Source organism: Telopea speciosissima, chromosome 2, assembly GCF_018873765.1.
Source record: "Telopea speciosissima isolate NSW1024214 ecotype Mountain lineage chromosome 2, Tspe_v1, whole genome shotgun sequence".
NCBI classification, from domain to species: Eukaryota; Viridiplantae; Streptophyta; class Magnoliopsida; order Proteales; family Proteaceae; genus Telopea; species Telopea speciosissima.
Window position 1 is genome coordinate 9,853,142 of NC_057917.1, and position 25,322 is coordinate 9,878,463.

Sequence of the window (25,322 nt, forward strand, 5' to 3'; positions counted from 1 at the left end):
TCCACCAAGATTTTAATACAAAAAATTAGTAACTGAATCTGGTCCAGCTGATTCCAATCCGATTCCGTTTCGAATCAGCTGGAATAAGCCAGATTTCAACTGGAACCTAGAAATATTGTATGGATCGCCCACTTTGGAACTGTAGGAATTGGTATTGGGCTCAATCGGTTCATCCGGTCTGAATCTGATTTTTAAATCCATGTTCACTATATAAGTATATATCATATGTATTATGTAATTGTGGCCAAACCAAATCATTATCGAATCCTTAATCATAATTGCTTTAGTAATTGATTTCACATTCATTCCCAAGAACCTTTTAACCAATTACTAAATGAATAAGAATCTTCTTAACCACTTTAATGGTGGGGCCTTGGCATGGAACACTTATCCTTGATGACAAGGTATCAACCATAAAAGAAGAATATTTTTTCTTTATGGAGTGGATTAGTGCCTCATACTTGAATATTCGCCATAATTGTTAATTACAGGTAGGGCCTTGGGTTGTCATCAAGCAACCTTTTCTGCAAGGATTGGTGGACCCCCTTGTCAAACCTCCACATTAATATCAAAAAAGGAAGAACCCAAAAATAAAAAAAAAGGGAACGTTTTCATACGTGGCCATGTAATCCTTGAAACTCTCACCTTCTCACATACACGGGTTACACTGCCGTGTATAAAAACTTTCCCCTTTCCCTTTTTAAAAAAAAACAAAAACAAACAAGGAGATGAAAGAACACCTTTGGTTTGGATTTTAAACTTTAAACTTTAAATTAAAGTAAGCAAAACCCTTCTTTACAAAGTAAAAGCAAAACTGGACATAAACTTATGTAAATAATGGCCTTCAAGGCCTACAAAAGACACGTGCTTAAAACCCAGCACCGTCCCATATTAGAGTACTTAACAAAGAAGGAACAGAAAGGCCCAAAAGAGAGAAGGGTGTATCTAGTGCACAAAGCTTGAGGTACCTTGTTTTTGTAGAGTGACTGTTTTTAAATTCGAACCCATAACCACTTGCTCACAATAGAGCAATGTTACCAAGGCCGACAAAACAAGAGATTTAATAAAGAAAATCTCTTCTATCGCGCCACCATCTCCTCCTGTAAAAACCCCAAATGAAAAATATCTCTCAGCAGTAAAGAGAAACAAAGCAATGGAAGAGAAATGAATAACAGTTGAAGCTGATTATTGCTTACCAATAGAAATCCCATCTGGGTTCTACTCTTTTCATTCTATTCTCACCGTAAGGGTAGTCAGTCTCATATCTCTTGGAGTTCTTATACGCACAACACCCAATGGAATAGATGCAAATCAGAAAGACAACCATAACCACATTAAGAACTGATAGCTTATGCCAGTCTCTCTTCACATCCTCGAGTACACCAGCCTTGCAGGAGTCACATTCATAGCAAAGCAAATTGGCCATGTTGTTCCATCTATAGCAATCTGCATCTTGTGCCAACATCGTTACCCCGTAATTGCATGAAGTTGGTGGCTTGCAGCAACCAGACTGCATCCATTCAAACAATCACACAATCAAACACAAGAATTTATGTGGTTCAGTGAGAATAGGGTTGCAATCGCATGTCTTTACACCTCTCTCAAATTGATTTACTGAGAAAAAATCCTCGCAACAAATATATAGCAAAACCCTATATATATAAAAAATTTATTGAAATATCCATATAACCCTAAAAAAAAAGTTTAAACAAAACTATGTTGGTTCTTTATGTAATAATTCTTCTTGCACTCTTTATACTCTGTCATGTGCCTAGTGGGGTTTACTCTAATGTATGAGCGCTAGATTTGATCACCCTAGTATGAGATGGGTTAAAGGGCTTGACCTAGGCATTCCATCAGCTCTGAAGCTTTTGGCGTATCGATCAAGTACTTAGCATACTCAAGATTTTACTTCAACCTCCACACATAGACTAGAGATATTTGGCTTAAAGAAGATTTGGAAGACAACCCACAAATAGATAATAATTAAACTGAGAGAGAGAGAGAGAACCTGTACAGGAGTCAAGTCCTTCTCAAGATAATCTAAAGGAGTCCATAAGGCAAGCTTGGTACAGATCTTGGAACCCAAGATGCAAGTCTTAATAGTTCTCCAGTAATGAGGATCTTGAACTCTTTTCCTAAGCCAAGGAGAGTAATCTTGAAGCTTATACTCTTTATAAACCCGACCAGGCACTTGAACACCACCACTTTGGCTGGTGACCACAAAACCAAAGATGGTGAAAGCTAATAAAGTGGTAGTCAGTAATAACATCACAAACAAGTAGAACCACAAAGCCCATGACACATTAAAGCAAGCACCAATGAAACCTGCAAGGGAAACCACTAGAATGATGAACCCTATTACCATAAGTGGTGTCTGCAAGAAGGATTCACAAGAAGTGCTGCTTCTGGCCATCCATAACCCTGCTCCTATGATGGGTATGGAAGCCAAAAGGGTGAAGAGGTTCAGAAATCCAATCACTGAGTTACTCAACCTATACATCTCTTCTCTACTAGTACTTCTTCTTTAGCAAATCTCTTTTATACATTTACACCAGACCTTCTGCTTCTGAAGCTCTCTTTGCCTCTGCTGTGTTATGTGCTTCTTTACTTCTTAAGCTTGTCTTCCTTGTTGCCTTTCTTTTCTTTTTGTTGGCTAACCTTGAATCCCTGACGGCTTTGTCTCTACTTTTGCATTTTTTTTCTTTTTTGCTTTCCGTGTGTAGTGAGGAAGGACTGAAATTATTAGAATACCCTTTTTATAAGGTTGGTGTAGAGAATTTAGCTCATCTCTAGGGAGCCCAGCACGCCCAGGATGCCACAAGCCGTTGAGCTGTGCCGCACACATCCCTAGACACATGCCGAGATGTGTGCGGCACAGCTCAGCCGTTGGATACCTCCTGGCAGCACCCTGGGCGCATGCCTCCCTGGAGACGATCTTGTTGGGACATCTACATGTACGTGCAGGTGAACGTACATGTTAGAGGTAATCACCTGTCCTTTTTGTTTTCATTAATACCCTTCCACTCCTTGTAAATGGCAAAAATGAGACTGGTGGTTACCTCTCACACTCTCACATGAACCGGACTTGTGAATCGAAACCAAAATCGTTTAAGGAAATTGAATCAATTGTTTTAATTAGAATTCAGGAGAATGTTTTCTGTGCCAGTGGCGTAGGTTGTGCCCAAACACATGGGGGTGGGCGAAATGACCATCCTCGCTTCTGGCGCGAGGCCTACGCTGCGGCCGAGAGAACATCACCCCTTAGAATTAATAGACCATTTATTTATCAGTTGGGGTTTGGTTTTAAGAAGTGAAATCGTTTAATAAATGGTTTGGTTTTGATTTTAAGAAATGAACCATTTACATCATGGGTTTTGAACTGATTAAAGTTAATTTGAACCTATATGTTATTGAATCGATTATACATGTTAAATCGATTAAAAGAACTGGTAATTAGTTGTGTTTTCGTACCCAAAAAAAAAAGCTGTGTTTATAGTTGATCTGCACCATGTAGTTTTATTTTATTTAATTTTAAATTTATTAACTCATAACTGGTTAGTTCAAACCCAATAGCATCAAAATTTCTTTATTGGGTTACAAAAATAGGTTCATTCTCAATTGAACCCAATACTATTAAATGAACCGGCAACAAAAGCGAGACCGATGAAAATCATTTAACAAAAACCGTTTAACCAAAACTGTTTATTAATTGGTTTTAGTTTGAGATATTGGAAACCGTTTAATAAATGATCCTGTTATTATTTATACCCTTCATTCATACTTTGAACCGAACCTATTATCACCCTTATTCATGGTACCATCATTGATACAGATATAAATCGACCATATCAGATCAATTCAGCTCAACTCCATCAAATAGGGGGCCTAGGGGTTTTTATGACATTTCAAATTGGCATTTTTATGTCAATCTGACTGAATTTAATGCAGGTCGTGTACATAAACGATCGTGCATGAAAACTTTTGCCTAATAAAAAAAATTGATAAAATCGATTGATACATATCTTTATCAATTTACCGTTGATACATTATTGATACCGAAATCCATCTGTAGCATCGATCAGCATGTGGTGTTTGGTAAAACCATGAGTTCATTATGATCACATCCTCTTTTGATGTTAAGCACTTATCGTTCGGTTGGACAAAACACGATTCTATACGAGTTCAGATCTCTTCCCCAGCAAATAAACACCCCACCCCATCTCACACCGTCCATGGGGTGTAGGGACCATACTCCATGGATGGTGTGAGATGGGGTGGTTAGCCGCAAGGGAGAGGAACTTGATTCGTTTTAATTATATACCTAAATCTTACTCTCATATTAATTTTTGTTTTCTTATTTGAAAATAAAAATTGCCATTAACTTAAAAGTTCCCCACATCTGATCAGAGTAAGAGAGTGAGCAACAGTGCTTGTGTGGAGATCCGTGGAGATGAATGTTTTGGCTTCTTGAACAAGGCACCGTTGGAATTAGATAGATTTGGCCTTTAATTTAGGTGGTAGGAAAGATATAATATATATATATATATATATATATATTACCACTTTAATTGATCTCTATCTAATAATGTTTATGTATGGATTATGGAGAGATGTTTCTTTCTCATTTTGATCCTTCGTCCCTTTCTTTGAGTGAGGCTCCACTTGCTTCGTTTCCTTTCTACCTTTTTTCTTTTATTAGAGGCCAAAAAACCTGCTTTTTTGTTTTTTAACTCTTTTTCTTTTAATACAGTCATGCACTCATGGTTGTTACGTACTGTCGTACTCTCACAGATTCCTGATGAGATGAGACTTGATTTTGATTCTTGAGAGTGGGCCTTTTGGGCAAATTTCATGGACACCCCCTCCAAATATGCAAAAAGTCACAGACATGCCAAATTTGGGCAAAATATCAATTTTCCCTCTGATGTTAAGCACAGTTAGCACCCAAAATTGAAATGTCCATTTTACCCACTTAGTTATTTAAATTAGAAAAAGATAAGATAGATAAATGACACTGTACCTAACGTTTTGACATTCGAAGAAAGGTATATCTTTCCGCATAGCCAGAGAGACGAGAAGAAAGAATAATCTAATCGAAGCTTCAAAACTTCGAACTTCAAAGGCGGAGGAGAGCCAGCAGTCCGCTTCCTTTCTTGGGTTGCGACTGAATCTACTTCGCAGTTTAACCAAAAGTAGTTGAAGATAGCCAGCATCAGCTCTCTCTCTCTCTCTCTCTCATCTGCTCGGCATGGTTACAACCGTTGAATCAAAAGAATACTCTGAGACTGAACCCAAAATTTTGGAAAAGCTTGTAAATCCAATTGAGTTGAAATGATGCTATTTTGGGCCTTTTCTTGGTTAACAAAAAGAGAAAATTAAAATAAAAAGAGTTGGAGTTGCTTGGATTTGCTATATGGTTCCCAATTTCTCTGTTGGATTGAGCTTAACATTCTTGCCCCTCTTCTGTTGTTCTATTGTTGATTTCTCTAGTTTCACCAGTGTTTTTCTTCCTTAAATTCTCTTCTTTATGAAAACTGAGTTAAATTGGATTTTTATCTGGTTATATTTTGTTTCTAAAAGGCAGGTGTTGAAGAAATACCAGCAAAAGTTTAGGAAAATTAGGGATGAAATAAATCGATGGGAGGAGCTTCAATCCCGTTTGCTTTCTCAACTCAGAAACGCTTCTGCAATAATCGAGAGATTGCAGGTACTTCATAGGGGAGATAGATATTTCTCTTTAGTTTGAGATTTTGACCCTTTGGGATTCTTAGGTACAACATTCTCTTCCAAAAAAAAATAAAAAGAAGAAAGAAATAATAGAGTTCAGGGAACAAAGGAATGGCGGGGAAACTGCAAGGAGGGTATGGGGTTAGGAGGCGGAAAATGGGGTGAGGGTGGGATTTTGGAGCGGGCTAGCAGGGCTGGGTGCGGCTGAGTTGCGGATACGTTCGGAGAAACCAACGGTGTTCCGTCGCCTTCCACAAAGAAGATGGAGAAGAAGGGTGTGGGTCCCATTTGCTTTTAAAACAAATTTTAAAAAATAACAATTAAAAACCGTGAGGGAAAGGGTAATTTTGTCATTATAAAAATGTTAACAGCAACTTGATTGCAAAAGACTAATGGATTGGACTTAATTGAAATATAATCATAAAATAAAGGCAGTGTTTGATATTTTTTCAAAGTATGGGGTGTCCGTGACATATTGAATACTTACAGGAGGTGTCTATGAAATTTGCCCGACTTTTTTCAATTGTCATTGTCTTATACTTATTTCTGAAAGTTTTAGTAAATTTTATTTTAAAATAATTTGTAAATATATTAAGAGAAAAAGAATGCACCACTTGGTCGCACAGGAGACGCCACTCCTGCAATCTGACACAGGGGCATTGAAATGATCACCGTACACCTGATTATTTCTACTGTTTCAGGGGGTGTGGCAGTCATTTCGCATGCCTTTGTGTCAAGGTGCAAGGGCGATGTATTCTGTTCGACCGGATGACATTCTCTTTCTTATATATTAATTAAGGGGACTAATTTTTTTTTATTGAAAAGAGTATCAATGTAAATCTCATACATTTTAAGTCTTCGGTTCTGACACCATCCGGTTCTTCCGGTTCCCTTACCCGATAAACGTCAAGTGGAAAGTTTTCATCCAACGGCTGCATTTGAAAAAACAAATTTCGCTTCCCCAAAAGCAGTAACTCTCTCTCTCTCCTCTGTTTCCCGCTTTTCTCTCTCTCCTCTCTCCACCCTCTGGCTAAGACCCCTTTCGATTTCTTTCGTCAGTCACAGCAACCTCCGGTGAGTCCCTCTCTTCCATCTCTCTCTTCCACTCTCAAGGGAATGCGCCGGAGAATGGAAAGCTAGCCAATGTGAGCGCAAGTAGAAACCAGAGGAGCTCTCTTCCGTCCCTCTCTCCGGCAACTCATATTTGCTCCAACCCAGATCTCGTAAAACGGCTATTTCACGAACATCACTTCCTCTCTCTCTCTCTCTCTCTCTATACTTCCAGTCTAGGGTTTTCCCATACATAATCAGCTTGAGCTGGATTGGAGAATCAGAATCAACCTCGGTTTCCAGATCAGCTGGAATTGACTGATAAAATCCAATTTTTAAAACCTTAGTTTAATAATGGCTTCAGTTCACAGTATCGGTGACTGTATCGGTCACAACCGACACTGATAAGTATCGATCATATCAAGCTATACGAGTACAAAATCTAGATCAATACAACATTTTTCATAAAAAAATATTTTATCTTTATTCTATCGTGGACAATCAATATCGGTATTAGTCATGAGACTCACGATTCACGACTAATACTGGTATGTCCATACCCATGGGTTCAATACGGATCCATATTGTTTACCCAAAAAAAATTACGGATCCATATTATGTATAAAAAAAATAAGGGGAAGTTTTCATACATGGCCGTGTAAGCATGCACGATCGTGTTCTCTCTCACAAGGAGTTGAAAAAGTCATAAACCCCCACCCATTAATTAATGCCTTGAAAATCCCACCCTCTCACATGCACAGCTTACACAAATGTATATGAAAACTTTCCCCAAAAAAAATATGCATATTTTGTGGTATTTTACTATTTTTGGAAAGATACATTAAAGAAAGCTTTTCTTTTTCAATTATTTGATATGATATGCATATTATACGCAGTAGATACTGCAAATAGGAGTGTCAACCTGGCCCAGCCAACCCGAGCCCACCCTGAGCCAAACAGGGCTTGGGCTGAACTTTTCTTCCCACGGGGGCTTGGGTGGAGCCCTACCAGGCCCAGCCCAGCCTCACCCTTTGTATAATGTATGTAAATAAATTACAAATATATACATACATCACCCACACTTTTTATTTCTTAATCCATCCACAGCACTCACTCTTTCCGGGTCTGTTTTTTTTCCTATTTATTTATTAAAACATTGTTAACAATATTTTTTAAGTGATTAGTGTTGGTGATGTTTCAATTTTTCCCTCTTTTTATTTTTATTTTTATTGCATATAGGGACATAACTGGCAAACTACAAGGGCAGCCAGGTTCAATCAAGGCCAGCTCAGCCCAGAAATGACAAAAATTAGGGGTTGATAGGGCCAAGCCAGCCCAATCAAGGTCAATTAGGGCAGGGCTGGACTGGGTTGGGCTGAGATATCCTAGCCCGACCTAAGGCTGGTCTGGGCTTCGACTGGGTTAAGAGAACTTAAGGTTGGATTGGGAATTTAAAAAATCCGGCCCAGCCCATTGACACTGCGAATTCCCCGTTTACTATTTTTAAATATAATTAATTAAAAATAGAGAGAGGACGCCACCGGGTTGCACCAAACATGTCACCCCTACGCCCTGATGTAGGGGCTCATGAAATGACTGTTGCACCCCTGGTCAATTATGGGGTTTCAGGGGTGTAGTGGTCATTTCACATGCTCCTATGAAAGGGGACAGAGGCGGTGTGCATTGCGCATTCGGGCGGCATTCTCTTTCCCATAATAAAAATATGGGACAAGAGATCTCTACGTGGTCGCATGGTCTCTACAAAACCATCTAGACTAGCACGCTTGAGTATCTACCAAGGGGGCAGAGGCGTCATCTCACGGGGACGCCTGTGAGATGTCTTAGGAAACACCACCAAATAGAGATCTTTTTCCCTAAAAACATAAAGGAGAAAGAATGCCACCTGGGTGCAGGGGCAGCATACAGCATCACACGCCCCAAGTTCCTCTAATAGAGAGGGGTGGACCCCAACTAGGCAGGGGTAGCGTGGTCATTTCCGCCCCCCTCTATTAGAGGAACTTGGGGAAACGGACCTGCCCAGGAAATGGAGCAGATAAAGGTCCAGTAATTTTTATTTTTTTTTTGGTGCGGATAAAGGTCCAGTAATCAGAGCAACTTGGTGATCCTGTCCCTCTTCTGTTTGCTGTGATGACGATCCACATTGGCAACAACCACAGTAAAAGAAGCAGGCAACAGGTCAACAAAGCTCAAAAATCATTACCCAAATGAGAAAGTAACGGAAGGATTAAAAGGTTTTCTTCTACTTCTTGTACATGTCTCTCACAAATTTCCTTCCCTTGTCACTTATCTTTCCATTTTTGTTATTTTTCTATGTTTTCCCATGGTATTACAGTTCCACTTGTACCAGAGTAGTAGCAAACTATCGCACACTCACTCCATCAGAGCCTCGCTCAGTTAAATGTGACCTGTACTCCAACTGCTTGAAAAAAATGCTTAACTATTGAAATCTTGCTGAAATTTTTGATGTACCAAAAATCAACTTATTTCTCTGCTATCCTAATGATATTGGCTAACAGATGAAAAATTAAGGTTCATAACTACCAAAATCAAGTAGATATCAAGGACTTCCATGGACTGTTGATTAATATATGACGTAAAACTTCTGTTCTTTTTTGGGCATGTTATGTATATACTATGTGTGTTCATGAATGCATTTGTCTGTTGTCATGTACATAGGTTTACTCTTAAGCGGGAACAAGTATGTCTTAAGGTTTTAATAATTTTGCAGCTAAAAGAGTACCAGGTCTTGTTCTATCCTTCCATAGTACACAAAGAGTGCACATCTTGGACTGCCTGACATATGAGGAGAAGCTCAAATTCTGTGGACACTCATTCCAGGCTTTTCAGTTGCCATTCATTAGAGTGAAAAAAAAAAATAATGGATATACTGATCATTGTTCAGCATTGGTAACACAGGAGCTCTTGGGTTAGGCAATTTCGTCCCAATTGAGAGCTATTGCATCTTAATGTATTTCCATATCAATTAACCACATTTTTGAGGCGTGATGGAGTTTACAAATAGATCTGCAGTTGATCTTAATGATACAAAGGTTTCTGTAGTTGACCTGAGAAGTTGTTGGACCGGCTTGATGGCTCCAGTGTGTTTCTTATTAATTCGATTATAGTATGAAATTGGGTAGCATTCTAACTTGAAACTAGGGACTTTTAACATTTCAGAAATATAAATTGCCTTCTAGCATTACTAAATAATGAATAACTAATGCAGAGAGTTTCTTTGGGGATCTGAAAATAACAGAGGTATCAATTCTGTTAGCTGGGACTGCTGGAGTAAGATTACGAAGCCCAAAAATTTAAGAGGTCTTGGCTTTAGATGCTTCAATGAAATAATTTAGCTCGTCTTATGAAATTGGGTAGGTCTGTGGCCATAGATGACCCTGCCACCAGAACAAAGGCAGATATCATAACCCGGGTAGTCTGATGCTAAGGTATACGCATTGATATGCATAGAAACTTTGAGTACTTGGTGCATTACCATTAGAGCAGGTCCAACCGAAAATTTTGTTCTCATGTCTGAGGCCGCTGTCCAAGACACACAAGCCATTATTCCAGCCTGTGATGCCACAAAAGATTTATCAAGTTCCACAAATTGAAGGATTAGATTGTTAGAAGATAGGATTTGTGACTTCAACATTTTGTCTCATATTTTAGGCAGTGGAAACCTTGACGAAGGAGGGTTTTTTTTTTCAGGGGGGGTGGCTCCAACATGCATAGTCATGATCCCAGCATAACTAGGCCGCATCAGATTTCTTCCTTGCATAGTCATGATCCCAGCATAACTAACCCTCAAACTCATCTTGCCTAATGGTTTTCAGGAAACATGTGCGTCCTTTGCCTATATTATATGCTTATCAGATAATGTTAGATACTTGATCGATACGCCAAAAGCTCCAGAACTGATGAAACAGGTTAAATCAAACCCTTTAACCTATCCCATGCTAGGTTGACCCAATCTAGCGCCGGTACACTAAAGTAGGCCCCACTAGGCACATAACAGACCAACACGCTTCTGCAACCAAACACACACAACTAGTTCGTAATGATGCCACCCAAAATCTTGAAAAATTCATATATAGTTGGTTCCCAGTTTTTGGTACATTGCCAAAACACTTGCATGAATCCATGCAGCATGATGAATAGACCTAAAATGTTAAAAATCAATAAATACAAAAGGAAGCCATAAAAGACAATGGTAGTTGATGAGACTCATAATCCTTGTAAGACCAGAGCCCCAGCATGAGCATGAATTGGTATGTAAAGATCATATATCTTTTTCTTTCCTTTTTTATCCTACTTGGTGAGGTTCTATCAAATCTTTCTCATTCCTCAGGATCAGATGTATTGGACTAATTGCTTGAGCTAGGCATCGGCTTACTATCTAAGAAATATTTGAATAATATTAAAGCTTGTCGGGGGCGATGAAGAGGAACCTCATGCCCTGCACCCCTTACTGTTACAAATGTCAGACCTTTGTATACCTGGCTCCACCCACCAACCTATATCACAAAAAAGAAGAAAGAAAAGAAAGACTGTGAGAAGATGCACATGGAATTAACATCTGCTAGGAATGGAGAACAAAATTACATTCTCATGGTACTAACCTTTCCATTGTCATACCAGGGATACCAGTTCATGATGGTTGGTAGCTTGAGAGCATCAATTGAGTATCGAGTTGCAGTGACAGGCACCACAGAATCAGTGTCTCCACTGGACAAAGAGTTCAATTATTGGGTATGATCAGCTAAGGAGGCATAAACAATCTAACATCATGGCTGGTGACTTGTCTTTATCATTAGCAGCAATACAACACAGTAAGCACTATCTAAAGAACAAGAATTTGACACCAATTGGTATAATTACCAAGGATTTCACAGTATATCTTAACATTACTCAACAGATCCCTAATTGTTGAATATTCTTCTCTTTGATACCTAAATGTACAAGAATGTCCTTGGAAAACAGTACCAATACCACACAGAGGCTTCAAGCTAACCTTATGGTCTGGCACTCTAGCTTACATAATTGATACAATACATTAGCTTATAAACATGTCTCAACTATGTAAGATATATTAATTTCCGAAATTCCTAGATTGCTTTAATATTTGTCTTTTCTCCCACCATTTTACCATGAAAAGAAAAAAAAGACCACCATTCACAAGCATATAAACCCTATGTGGAAAATTTTATTCCACTGTCAGCCATAGAAAACCAAAATCTCATAACTACTTGTCAAAAAATGGAATTTTGTTTATTACATACAGCTAGATATAAGCACACCAATCACTAACTCTCACTATATATATGCCTATATTTTCATCAATGGAAATAATTTGGAAAAGGTATCGAAGGCACCCAAAGTCAAATAGATTCAATGTTTCATCTTGCAATGTAATGTTTAAGGATTTCCCAGTTGCCTGTCTGACCAAGAATCTTCTGAGAATTGGGGGCTAGTTTGGTATGTGTTCCTGAGTTTTGAACATCCAACAGGCATTCCACTCCGAGATTCAACAATGCTGAATCAAGGGCAGATAATTGGAGTCATTCAATTTTTGAGTAATATCAATTTTGAGTCTCAATTATCCAGAGAAGCCAGAATTTTCTTTTCCTTATTTTTTTTTAACTTGATAGAGTAAGTCAAAAAACTCAGATTGATAACCTGGCAATAATTACACAGAGAATCTTAAAAAAAATAATAAAACCAAAGGGAAACTTGAAAGAAGAAAGAGGATAATATATGGTGAAGAACAAAAAATGTGGTTTTCCACCACTTTGTTTCTGAGATGAAAAGCGGATAATATATGGTGAAGAACAAAAATTGTGGTTTTCTACCACTTTGTTTCTGAGATGAAGGGTGTGATAAGCTCACTTGTGTATTATGAGCTCTCTTCTACGACTAATGCATTTTTTTTTTTCTTTTGCAGTATTTATGCACCTTCATGCTAATTAGGAACCCTTCCACTATATGTCATACGAATTCACAAGAACCACTAATGAAAAGGAGTTTGTGCAAAGAACGCATTAATTTATATATGTACAAACTGAAGATTTGGTTTGGAGAGAGAAATATTGAAGAGAAGGCAAAGAATTTACCTATACACCCAAATCTTGAGACCAGCTGCTATAAGCTCTCGATAGATAGGAAGCATAGATAGGGGGGCATCAGCCCAGTAATTCCCAACAATATTACTGCATAAGAGAGGAACTTGATCAACTACCCAACCAAAGAAAAGTGAGAATCTTCACAGTACTTCCCTCAATGTTCATAATTAGTAACCATACCTACAGGTATCCCAACGATAAGGAATGCCAGTTACATTGGCATGGATTGCCTTTTGCACTTCTGGGCGATTAAAGTACATCGTAGAATACCTTTCAGTGCAGGGATCATATGCTCTGGGCATCCATGGCTGGTTTGAATGAAACAGTTAGTGCAACTAAAAAACCAATCAACAACTTGTAGATTTTTAATTAGATGAGACTGAAACATGAAATGCTTAGCAACCCTCTCTCCCTTAGCCTCAAGGGTGTAGAGAACCATTTAGACAATTGGCCACCTGTACCTAGTAAATAATCATTGCACTAGACAGTTTCTGAAAGAAAAACTGACTTGGTTTTTCTATGGTTCAAGGATTTTTATCCGCTGCTGTACTCATCGTGCGTCGCTGCAAGTGCCATGTGTGCACAGCAGGCCCCACATGACACACATGGCACCTGCAGCGCTGCAGTTACAGCAGCAGATTAAAGTCCATGGTTCAACCACCACAGACTTGAATTTCTTTTATTTCCTCCCCCCCCCCCCCCCAACCCTCTTCTCCCAATCATATGGAACTCACTCAAGCACAGTTTTAAAAATCAGAATCAGATCAAGCAAATCAGCTGATTTATACTGGATTTCTAGGGTTCAAGTCGATTACGGCTGAATCAGACTTCGGTTGAGGCTGATCCCATGGCTGATTCGGCTTACTTGAACCTTGCACTCAAGAGGCATGCTACTGATGGGGCCAGGAAAGAATTTGGTTACAGTAAAGTGAGTAAAAGGTAGCAGACAGCCTCATTGCAAAATGTGAGGTTCTGAAGGAGGTCTCAAGTCTCAAAAAGGAGGATGTGGGTCACAGAGAGCCTCTTGAGTAACATTGGCGACTTTAAACCTGAAAACATAATGAGGGCACAAGGGGCACTGATCAAGGATTAAAAAAACCCAGAATCGGGATCCGGATTGACAACGGCTGATTTAGATCAGGATTGAATTGGAATCAGGCAGGATTGGAGATTTTGGAAGGAGATGGGATGATTCCGACTCTAAACTTTGGTACTTACAGTTGTTCTTGTCCATAAACAGGCCACAGCAGACCACTCAAAGGTGATGGGTCAAGACGGGAAGGTTTCTACACACTGAGAAGCTTAAATGCACAGTATCATAGCAGGACGATTTCAGAGGAAAAACAGAGTAGAAGATAAGACGATAGCAGAGAAGATTGGTGAAATGTAAGTTGGTGAGGTCTAGAATTTCATAATCTTCAAGCAGGAATTACAGTACGCTCCAGATGAAAAACTCCATTAATAAGTCTGAAAACTTACATAATGGCCTCTTAAATTCCGCCTGAGAGATCCAGTTTCATTGCAAGTACGTGTGTATATACTGTAAGGATCAATATTTCCTTGTTCTGACGCTGCAACATTTAGAATCTTCGTGCATGCATCAGATGGGTGCGTAGAAGATCCAAAATCACACGAAACTCTCAAAGTTCTATAAGTAGCATCAGAAATTAAGCCATGACTCCACCAATATTCGAAAGTTCCGACAAAGTCATGATAATCATCTGTAACTGCATTTCCTACCTGACAAGAAAGAAACTTAATCAACAAATTAAGCATTGGAAACCCAGTAGATTTCATGTATAATTCTCTTCTTGTCTTACCAAGAACCCCTTGAAATTAATAACAGGATTCTTGATTCCCTTGTTTTTCTCGTAAACAATTTGAGACAATTGAGGAACATAGTGACCTGAAATTATAGAACAGTGAAGTATAGTCAAACTCTGTTTAATGGAACAGAAGGGGGTAGTGGGGGAAGGGAGAGATTGAAGCAATCTCCACACCTGCATAACTTTCTCCAGCAATGTAGAAATCTCTATACTTGTATTGGGGAAATCTTTCGAACCAATCGACTAGGAAAGTATATGCATCTTCAGCTACAAATTGACAAGAACAGAGAGATTCATATTTTGAAATGAAAAAGTTGCAGAAATATTAAATTGTAGAAAAAAAAAGGTACCTGTTCTATTGTCACCGACAGTATATAGATCTGAAGTAGTATTCGAATACGAGAAACCCACACCAGCGGGAGATTCCAAGAAAAGCAAATTCGCCACTGGTCAAAGCATATGAGATCAAACAGAACAAAATCGTCATTCGTCATGGGGGGAAAAAAAAAAGGAATCTTTATAAAAAAAAATTCACAAAAAGAGAATGTGAGACGCACGACTGTTCCAAGCGGAAGGATTGGAGAAAAGGGTCTTCCCGTCTGGATGAATACGGAAAGGTCCGATCTCTTCTGCAAATCCATAAGCCACAGAAGAACACCCAGGCCCTCCATTGAGCCACAGAACGAGAGGTCTCGATTCAGAAAGACGACTCGCCGGGGCCTCTACCAACCAGTAGAACAAAGCCCTGCCGGCTTTTTCATCAACTGTAACGTATCCTGAGTACTGAGAGAACTCAACATTGGGTGGTTGCCCTGGTAACTCAATTATTCGGTCTTCCTCTAAAGAATAGCAAGCAGCAGAGCACAGTAGCAGAGACACAAGACCCAGAACAGGGAGACGAAAGGAACCCATAATCAATCCAAAGACAAAGAATTATAATCAAAGAAACTCAGAAACCCAGATCCCAAAATGCGTCTGGGTTCCTAAACAAACAAATTATAGAACCGAAACGGTTGCTATTGGACTGTTTCTGCTCTGCTCTGCTGCAGCAACCGAGTCTTAAGGAGGAACGAATTCGGAGCAGAGAGACAGAGAGAGAAAAATTGCGATTGGAAGATGAAATGGAGTGGGGGCGTGGAAGTTGTTGACATTTAGTAAGGAAATATTTGTCATTTAATAACAATCTGAATAAGAATATGATAGGTCGAGGTGTGATGAGCTGTGATGGAGACTTGCACGCCATTTGTGTTCTTATATTTGATTGGGTTTTCCTCGATTTTTCTTCTACTCTTTTTTCCTAATTCCTCTCTTAGTTGTAGACTTGTAGTAATGATTATTGATATAATTTTATAAGAGAAGAAGAAACGAAGACGATTGGTATGAGCGGAAGAGGAGCAGGTAAAGGAAGGGGAAGCACATGGGTTTTGCCATTAATTGCGTTATAGAGGTAAAAAGAATGACGAAGGAAACTGGAATTGGCAAGCAAAAACGTGTATTTATGTCCAGCTTTGGCTGCGGAAATTTGGAACTTCCTGCAACTGTTACTTTTAAGCTAACTCACTTACCCACCTTCTCCTAATCTCGAATATATTCTCTCATAACTCACCAATTTTCATCCTTTCTTATTTCTTTCTTTCCTCTGTAAAATGCCAAATGCCGTTGGTTCTGGTCAAAATTTTACTTCTTTGGACTCTTTTCTATTTAGAAAACCCCTCCCACATTTTTATTTTTTATAAATAAAGGAATCTTTTAACAAACTTGACTTTACCTCAGAATGGTCTAATCAGAATCTTTTTATGAATGAGAGTTGGTCTCTCATCCTGCACACTCTCATTGGCCCCCGCATTCCAATATCTTGCCCAATACTTAATTATTTCTAAGGAGATTTACACTGGAATCTCCTCAACGATGCTTGGTCATGTGGCTCCTGTGTTTAGACATAGGAGTATGTGAAATTCCCGCTCCTTTAAAATAAAAATAAAAATCTCATCCATGTTGATGACTCTGCACGTACTCTCATTGGCTTCCTCGCTAGTGTAGGGGCTACACGACCAAGTAACAATCTCTTTCCCATATTTTGTTAATGGATAAAACAACATAAGTTATGAAAGGGTTGATGTTCTCTGTGTCACAAATCAGGCTGCTCCCAGACACATGGAGGTGGTATTTCTGCCATTTAGGGGGGCGGGGTGGTCATTTGTCTGGGCATAGCCTGCGCTGCCAGCATAGAAAACATATTTCCATTACGAAAATATAAAGACCTATACACAAGTAGTTATTGTACTAGTTATTAGACATTCCTTTCTCGCTCCAACTACACATTTATGTGCAATAGATATCTTTTTCATAGACTTCTTAATATTTACATTTTAAATGTTTGGAAAAGTGTTTTCGAGTCTAAGGTGTTTTCTATGCCCTCTCACATAAGAGTATTTTTTTATTATTTTTTCTTGAAAAAAAAATATATATAAATTTTCATTATGAAAAGATGTAGGAAATGTTGTAGGCTCAGAGAACCACTTATATGTTACATACATATACATGTCATGGTAGTTACAAAGCTCCCCTCCCCACAACTCCCATTTGGTCCTAACAGTCTAACACTGAGAGGACACCAGTGTAGCTATCTATTGGATCACTCCAATTGCATTGCACCGCATGATATCTATTCTTTCATTAAGAAAACTTCATATTACATGCGATGAAATCAAATTGTGTGGTCCACAGTTCCAATGACATTTTCATTTGAGCAAGTATACTGCATCGATAGAGCCTAAAGTAAAATTATATATATATAATACATAGAATACATAGAATGTAAACAAATGTTGAATAATGATCAATGAATAACCCCTTTGCTTATGTTTTAAGTCGTAACTCGTTTTTTAAGAAAAAAAAAGTAACTCAATTTCATCTTTATAAGTTTATATATATATTTTTTTGAACAAATTTTCCATTGAGTGAGAGAGAGAAATTTTTTTATTTCTACGATTTCAATGCATGTCATATGTTACCCTCACATATGTAAAAGTCATAATCAACATATTTTTTTATATAAAAAAAAAAAAATGAGAAAAGTTCTTTGTAGGGGAGTGTACCGTTACACCGAGTCACAGTGGGGGGGAGAAAGACCACCCCACCCCCAAGATGCTTTTGCATTCACTCTCATTGACCCCGTGCACAGGGATCAAGCTCCTCCCATAGAAAAAATATTGGGAGAAGGTTTGCTGAGCATGTGGCATAGAGGAACACGCATAAGGTGGGACGAAATGGTTTTGCGCATAAGAGGGCAATGTGGTCAATTCATTTGAGAGAGAGAGAGAGAGTGTGTGCTATCATTCCGTCCCATTGCGGCTCAGAGAATCTTTTCTCATAAGAAGATGTTTAAGTGGAATGAATGCTTATAATCTATATAATCTAGGGATGATGTTCTCTGTGCCGCAGCACAACCTATGCCTAGACACATGGGCATGTCATTCAGGGGGGCAGGGTGGTCATTTTACCCACCTCCATGTGTCTAGGCCCAACCTACGCCCCCAGCACAAAAAACCTTCTCCCTATAATCTATTATAAACATTCTTCCTATAAACATAGGGAATTGGTTCTCTGTTTGAGAATGTAGCCTACCTCAATGTCCCTGTGTCTATATCTCTCGTACCTCAAACAAGAGACAAGAATGTCTTTTCATAAAGGAAGAGAAAGATAGACACATGGGACCACTGGTATAGGCCACACTCCTAGACAAAGTTCTTTTGCCCTACAAAATATTACTAGTCTATTTATAAATGAAAAAGGAAAGTTAACCGGTCGCTGGGCGTGATGTGTACCTACGCTCAAACACAAATACAGTTGTGCAAAATGATCGGCAAACCCCTAGTCCTTTTCGTCTTTTCAAGGGATGCAATTGTATCTAGGTTCAGATACATGCTGCGCCAGCGACCAGTTAGCATTCTTTATCTAATAACAAGAAGATAGTTATGAGTCAACATGGGCATCAGCTTTAATGAGTTTTTTAAGGACATGTTCAATTCATGCGTGTGATTTTCATCAGCTTGCACAAAAACCAAGAAACTCCCCTTCCTCTTCTTCCTAAGGAAGGAGGAGGAGGAGGAGAAGGAGAGAACATGATTGATATGAGTTGTTCACTTTATATATATATAAAATAGGTAACGGTTAAACAAATCCTTAGTTTGTATCTTAAAGATTAAGACAAAAATGGGAGGGTGAGGATATATTTAAAATAGTCTAAGTAATAAAGTATAAAGTAACAATTAACATTGCTTGCTTATTTACTTCAACAATTTATTTGGTTTAGGCTGTGAAGGGAAGTGGGTCGACAAAGTTAATCTGTTAAGGCTGTGAATTCTCTTAATTTGTTCATCTTTAATTTTAATTACTGATATGGAAAGGAAACAGAGAGCAAAAAAAAGCTCTAAAACAACTCCGCTTTGACAAACTTTGTTTCAAATTCGAAGGACAAAAAGCAATGAATGAGATAAGAGCAGGAAATCCCAATTCTTATAAACTGAATTGTCGCCCAATATAGGTGGGGCAAGCCTTTTTGTATTTCTGCAACTCTGAGGAGTGTCAAACTCTCCATTTGGTCCGATTCACTATTTAAAAAATTGGAATCAGATCAATCAAATCGATTGATTTGGATTGAAATTTCGATTCCCGCAGTCTTTATTTAGCTCGTCTTCAGGGAGTCGAGCCCAACACGCTCAGGGTGCTGCCAACCGTTGGGTTGTGCCGTACATATTTTTAGACGTGCATCAAGATGTGTGTAGCATAATTCAACTGCTGGATGCCCCTTGGCGGTACCTTGGGTGCTAGCCTCCTTAGAGACAATCCTGACCCGTCTATTCTTGGTCCAAAATCCTAGAGTTGTTGAATTTTCAAATCTGAGGATCTATCCTATTGATTTTTGGACAGATTTTAGTTCTCGATTACCATTTTTTGAATCTTTGGTCTGATTTTAGTAGGTTTTCTTTAGAAAGATTTTCTGCATATATCGCCTCAGACGAAAATCGATTGCAAAGCTGCTTGGTCAATAAAACCTAACCAAACCCGATAGCTATTGTTGCGTCAAGAACTGGGCGAGCTGGTCTTAGAAACCTGCAAAAGAAGGATTAGCACTAAAGTGACCGAGCCATGTCGGTCTCGAACACTCCGATGCTTAAATTAGCTCCCTTAGCAACAGATAATGATTCAGAAAGTGAATGAATGGAGTGGAGGGATATCACCTCATATTTATAGTTGCTACTAAGTGAAGCGGTGGCGGAAAGGAATGTCTTGTTTAGGTAAGAACTCTGTCCAAGGAGGGACTTTTGGCGAGGCTGGAGTTCCACGTGCGATTTTGGGGGTGATGGCGAACTTATCGATCTTGTGGATAAGTTCTGTTAATTTCAGCCTGTATAGATAGGATAGTAGTGCGTAGATCATGGGACCGTTATTCTTCTCTGTGGAGGGTGTTTGGTTGTGGATTTTGGAGTGGTCGGCTTGACCCGAACTGTCCTTATCGAGATAGGTCGTACTTGACCGAGTACTTATAAAAGACCGGCACAACCTTACCGAACCTCGTATTATCGTATACACGATCCTCCATGACAGGTGGGGATGGTGGTCGAGATCAAACGTCCCCCTACCCTTCGAAGATCGGTCCTCTCCCGGCCTAGGGGCTCAGCCTCGGCTCGTTGTTCTGGACTCATCAGCTATCAATATGATCGGTTTTGGTTTGTTATCGGTTTCTTTTAATGGTCTTTTATCGATCTATTACTGGTCTGATCTGTTCTCATTTTCATAAATAAAAAGACAAAAGTGCAAAAAAAAATAATAACAACAACAACAACAACAACAATAATAATAATAATAATAAACTCGATCAATTTTATAAGAATTTCATCAAATGGTCGATTTCAGTCTCTTCCAATTTTATAAGAATTTGATCAATTTGGTTTCTTAATGAATTCTAAAAATCAAAATTAACATCTAATTGATCAAGAATTTTGTTGATCACTTTCAATCATTTAGTGACACTAGTTATCCCCAAGATTTCAAGGGGATCTACTTATAATTATAAAGATCAAGTTTTCCTTCAGCCATGGTCAAGGGATTCTTCCTTGATCGATGCTTTCGATTGGTACTTATAAATATAGGGTATCTTGCAACCTAAGGGAGTAATGTTCGAATAAGGGGATGTTTTAGAACCCTTGGATGGTGGATTTTCCTGCATTGTGTAGTGAAGGAAAACTATTTTTTTAATTATAGAGGCTAATTATATGTTACAATTAAAATTGATCAAATCAACACCATTCGTTAGTAAGATAATGGAATCTTTTTTGGATAGGGCAGAGCTTATGTAAGGTGTTATGGGCATGGTCACCCATGTGGTTTGGCTGGTATTCTTTGAGGTCCTTGACTACATAGGGGATGGGGATAGGGGCCCAAGGTGGGTTTGAACTCATGACTTCTTATTTGACAAGCTGGTCTTTTGCCAACTGAGCTGACCCTTGGAGTAAGCCACTATTTTTTTTTTTAATCAAAGTTTATGTTTAATCTTTTTACTGAAACACTTGGCAAAGGCCTATTGGGCTGAATCTTTGTCTCTCTGTGGGTTGGGCCCACTCCTCGTCGTCTCTAAATTGCAGAGAGAGAGAGAGAGAGAATTGGACCCAGATAGGAATAGGCCCAGTCCAAAGTGCCCCAACAGTCAATAATCATAGGATCTATTGTTGGGCCCCCACTGTCGCTCACTCCCGCACTTCTCTTTCTCTCTTTTGTGTGGTGTGTGGCGGTTGAATACAGATCTTCTATGGCACGTTGCCTGTAGCGGCTTGCACGGCACAGACTGGGCCACGTGCCCAATGACTGTCTTACCTCCGTTTGGGCAAGACATTTAGGCAGGGGTAAGATGATCATTGCGTGTGCGTCTCAATCTGCGCCACTCAGGCCGCTACGGGCAGCGCGCCGTAAGGGATCTGAATTCGTGGCAATTTGTGCTCCTCGCTCCATGGCCCAGAATTGCCCGTAGGGTACGTACTTAAAAAACCTGTGTATTGTACACGCGTATGAGTGCGCCATGCATGCAATTCATGGTGGGTCCCACTGATTTTTACATGTCAGATTTCATGTGGACCACCATGGTTGAAGACTTTGAAGCTGAGGGGGTCAATCGGTAGGTTCATTCCGGTTTTGGTTGGGGTTGAATTGATTTCTTTCTGTTATTAGGCCAATTCAAAATCAAACCGTTAAAAGGAAGTTTCCATTTTGGTTTAGGTCCTGTTTGATCTGATTTCTTATTGATCTTGTTTTCGATATGTAAACGGTCTATTATCAGATTCAGTCTAATAGAGTAGGACCAAGATCCTCTGCTGTGCCGCAGGATGTGCACCGTGGCACACATGGCCTCTGATGTGCCGCAGGATGTGCACCACACACCCGGCGGTACTGCAGAGGATTTTTATCCTTACACATGAGACTCTGCCTCAGGAAACGAGGTTTCGTGATCAAATCTTCGCCGCTGCATAATTTCTTGGGGCCACCCACCTGAGGCTCACTAGGACCTAGAAGCTCCCGGTTCGTGCGTGGCGCGGGGGTCATGTACAAGCCCACGGGGGATTTAGTCGGCCTAAAGTCAAATACCCCTCCTGTCTCTAAAAAAAAAAGAAAGAAATCAATAGGAAAATTCTGATTTTTCTTTTTTTTTTTTTTTTTTTTTTTGGGGGGGATGGAGAGGTTGGTTTCTTATTGGGTTACTATCGGTACGGTCTCAAATTTTTATAATAATATTTTCCAGTTCATTGGAGTTTTGATAGTAGTTTTACATACAGTGAGGAACTGATGCATAATTAACTATTATAATTGGATATTATTGGTTACGCCTATTTGGCAGTGTATATATTGGTAAATATTTATTGAGAATATGGTGTTTGACTGACACGTGTAATTGGATGAAAATCCTCATGTGAGATGAGATCTCATATTATTATGTTGAAAGCAGATGTATCTCACATTAAGATAAAAGGAAATGTTGATAAAAAGAAATTTCTTCTACACTTTTGTGGATTGAGAATCCAATAACTATTAAAGCATTTCTTAATTGTATATGATTTTATGGGAAATTTTGTGCCAATTGAGATTTTATTTAATCAAAATCTCTCTGTATCCATAAAAACCTCTCTCTCTATGTAAGTACCGTGGTCCTCGGGACGAGGGTTCTTCAGCCTTTTGGCGACAAGGATTGGCTTCGATGAATAACGGTGTATCGTTCCGATATATCGTCATGGGGATTGGGATCATGTTTTATAAAGAAATGGAGTCGCCACCTAGGGTTAGGGCCTAGGACCCAATGGGTGTAGCCCCCTCCGGGGTTAGCGAAAAGGGCTACGTGATTCCATATGGTATGGTCAGAGATTCAGGGTAAGTAGTCAGGTTACGAGGGTGGGAAGGTGTTAGACACCCACCTCGCCCGGATAAACCGGTCTTTCTACTAGATGCTAGTTTTCGAATATTCTCCCTTAATAATATATCATATACTAACATGTAAGGCTAAGTTATGATGCACTAAGCATGACAAAGAAAGAAAATTCATTTACTATGTACACTAAAACGAGTTACTTTAAATGTCTACATTATGCCAAAAATAATAAGAAGGAAAGATATAGATACCTGTCTAGAAATGCAAGAAATAAAAGAAAGCGCACCGAGGATGAAATATGTGATGTCCCACGGCTCAGGTGGAAACGGACGATCGGCTTGTCTCTCTCTTGTCGGACAGAATGAGGTTATACGAGATGAGTTTTGTCACTCAGACTTCGGGTAGAGTAACGGCTATATAAGATATTCTCGTTATCTGTATACAGACAGAATAACGGCTGTGAAGGGGGTTTTTCGTTATCCGTACACTGACGGGATAACAATACCTAAAAGCAGAATCACTCTATGTTTGGATGGGTAACCGAAGGATCTACCCAGGTCGAAGAACTCCACTCACTCACATACTCATGAGGAAAAGATGGGGGGAAAGAGGGTGAAAAGGGGGCAAAACAAGCCCTGGAGGGTCTCCTTACCCGAGAAAAGCTTGAAAAATAAGGGAGGGGGACCCTCCTATTTATAGGGGAGGGGGGACCCTCAGCCCTGGCCAGATAAGTCCTCCACGGCGCCGTGGGGGACTTTTTCACGGCGTCATGTGTGACGTCAGCAGGCTGATGTCACACCCCTTCATGGCGTCATAGAAATCAAGTACACGTCCCTGCGGTGCCGTGGGAAGGAGCCCACGACGCCGTGGGAGCGCAGTACCACTTTTTCAATCCTTTTGGGCCTTAACTGGGAAGGACCTTGCATAGTCTCCAAGCAGATACGTCCAAGGACCTACCGCTTAAAGACTCAGGGGGGCAAGAAGATAGAGCGCACTTGGAACTCAGAACACCTGAAGAAGTACTATCAGTGAGAGAAACACTAGCAGTAGTAGCAGAGTCGCCAGTCAACCAAGTAGGAGTAGTAGAGTCGCTAGTCAGCCAAGTAGCAGTAGCAGAGTAGGCAGTCAACCATGATACACAATAGATTTGGAATTCAAGAGTTATTTGAAATTTATATTTGACATTTATATTTGGAAATTGGGATACGCTTGTCTACTCCTGCCTGTTGGCCGACTACCACCAAAGTCCGATGACCACCAAGGCGCAAGGCCACCCAGGTCCGATGACCATCAAGGCCCGTAGGCCACCCAGGTCCGATGACCACCAAGGCCCGTAGGTCACCAAGGTCCGATGACCACCAAGGCCCGTAGGCCACCAAGGTCCGATGACCACTAAGACGCAAGGCCACCCAGGTCTGATGACCATCAAGGCCCGTAGGCCACCCAGGTCCGATGACCACCAAGGTCCGATGACTACCAAAGCGCAAGGCCACTCAGGTCCGATGACCACCAAGGCCCGTAGGCCACCAAGGTCCGATGACCACCAAGGCGCAAGGCCACCAAGGTCGGATGACCAATAAGGCGCAAGGCCACCCAGGTCTAATGACCACCAAGGCCCGTAGGCCACCAAGGTCCAATGACTAATAAGGCACAAGGCCACCCAGGTCCCCAGACCGCCAGGGACCGAAGATCATCAAGGTCCTACGTAGCAACGAGAAAAATAGAAGGAAAACACATCAACTACAAATGACCGAGGTCACAACTACAACCAAGTTCAGCATCCCAAGGTTCACTGTTCAGAACACATATAAAATCATGGGGCGTCGACGGGAGGAGTCATGTCAGACCCTGTAGGAGACATCATGTCACCCTTAGAGGGATGAGCCACACTTTCCTCAAGTAGGACCGCACTCTCCTCAGGCAGAGCCGCGCTCTCCACAGGCAAGGCTGCGCTCCCCACAGGCAAGACCACACTCACCCCGGACTCCACAAAACCATCCTCAGTAGGAACTCGAACCAATGCAGACAGCACCGAGGCGAACTCAGAGAATCTCGAGAAATCATAACCAGGGGTCTCCTCCAAGACGCGAACCGCCAAATCTTGGACACCCCCCTTATATACCTCCTTGGTACTCTCGTGGAACAAGTCTAACATCGCTC

At 40.1% G+C, this 25,322-nt stretch overlaps 2 protein-coding genes across 3 annotated transcripts; both read right to left on the reverse strand.

Annotated features, from left to right (window-relative positions):
- Positions 1-1,054: 1,054 nt before the first annotated feature.
- On the reverse strand, positions 1,055-2,512 carry LOC122651535 (tetraspanin-6-like). Its single transcript, XM_043844947.1, has 3 exons — positions 2,012-2,512; positions 1,197-1,510; positions 1,055-1,100 (listed from the first exon to the last, which is right to left on the reverse strand). The coding sequence occupies exons 1-3, from the start codon at positions 2,501-2,503 to the stop codon at positions 1,061-1,063; spliced, it is 846 nt and encodes a 281-aa protein (XP_043700882.1). The 5' UTR covers positions 2,504-2,512; the 3' UTR covers positions 1,055-1,060.
- An 8,362-nt stretch (positions 2,513-10,874) lies between these two features.
- LOC122651534 (serine carboxypeptidase-like 27) lies at positions 10,875-15,788 on the reverse strand. 2 transcript variants are annotated; one of them, XM_043844946.1, is made up of 9 exons: positions 15,304-15,788; positions 15,097-15,192; positions 14,921-15,013; positions 14,741-14,826; positions 14,400-14,660; positions 13,107-13,228; positions 12,912-13,013; positions 11,421-11,526; positions 10,875-11,315 (listed from the first exon to the last, which is right to left on the reverse strand). In XM_043844946.1, the coding sequence occupies exons 1-9, from the start codon at positions 15,656-15,658 to the stop codon at positions 11,166-11,168; spliced, it is 1,371 nt and encodes a 456-aa protein (XP_043700881.1). In that variant the 5' UTR covers positions 15,659-15,788; the 3' UTR covers positions 10,875-11,165. The 2 variants fall into 2 exon arrangements, with proteins under 2 accessions (XP_043700881.1, XP_043700880.1); XM_043844945.1 differs by having other exon boundaries at positions 12,912-13,007; positions 13,101-13,228.
- Between the last annotated feature and the right edge of the window lie 9,534 nt (positions 15,789-25,322).

Coding starts and splice junctions, on each gene's coding strand:
- LOC122651535 (XM_043844947.1), bottom strand. CDS start 2,503: ATGTATAGGTTGAGTAACTCAGTGATTGGATTTCTGAACCTCTTCACC. Junction 1,511..2,011: donor AGGACTTGACTCCTGTACAG/GTTCTCTCTCTC, acceptor GAATGGATGCAG/TCTGGTTGCTGCAAGCCACC. Junction 1,101..1,196: donor CCCAGATGGGATTTCTATTG/GTAAGCAATAAT, acceptor GGGTTTTTACAG/GAGGAGATGGTGGCGCGATA.
- LOC122651534 (XM_043844946.1), bottom strand. CDS start 15,658: ATGGGTTCCTTTCGTCTCCCTGTTCTGGGTCTTGTGTCTCTGCTACTG. Junction 14,827..14,920: donor TGCTGGAGAAAGTTATGCAG/GTGTGGAGATTG, acceptor CTATAATTTCAG/GTCACTATGTTCCTCAATTG. Junction 13,229..14,399: donor GGAATTTAAGAGGCCATTAT/GTAAGTTTTCAG, acceptor CATTCAAACCAG/CCATGGATGCCCAGAGCATA.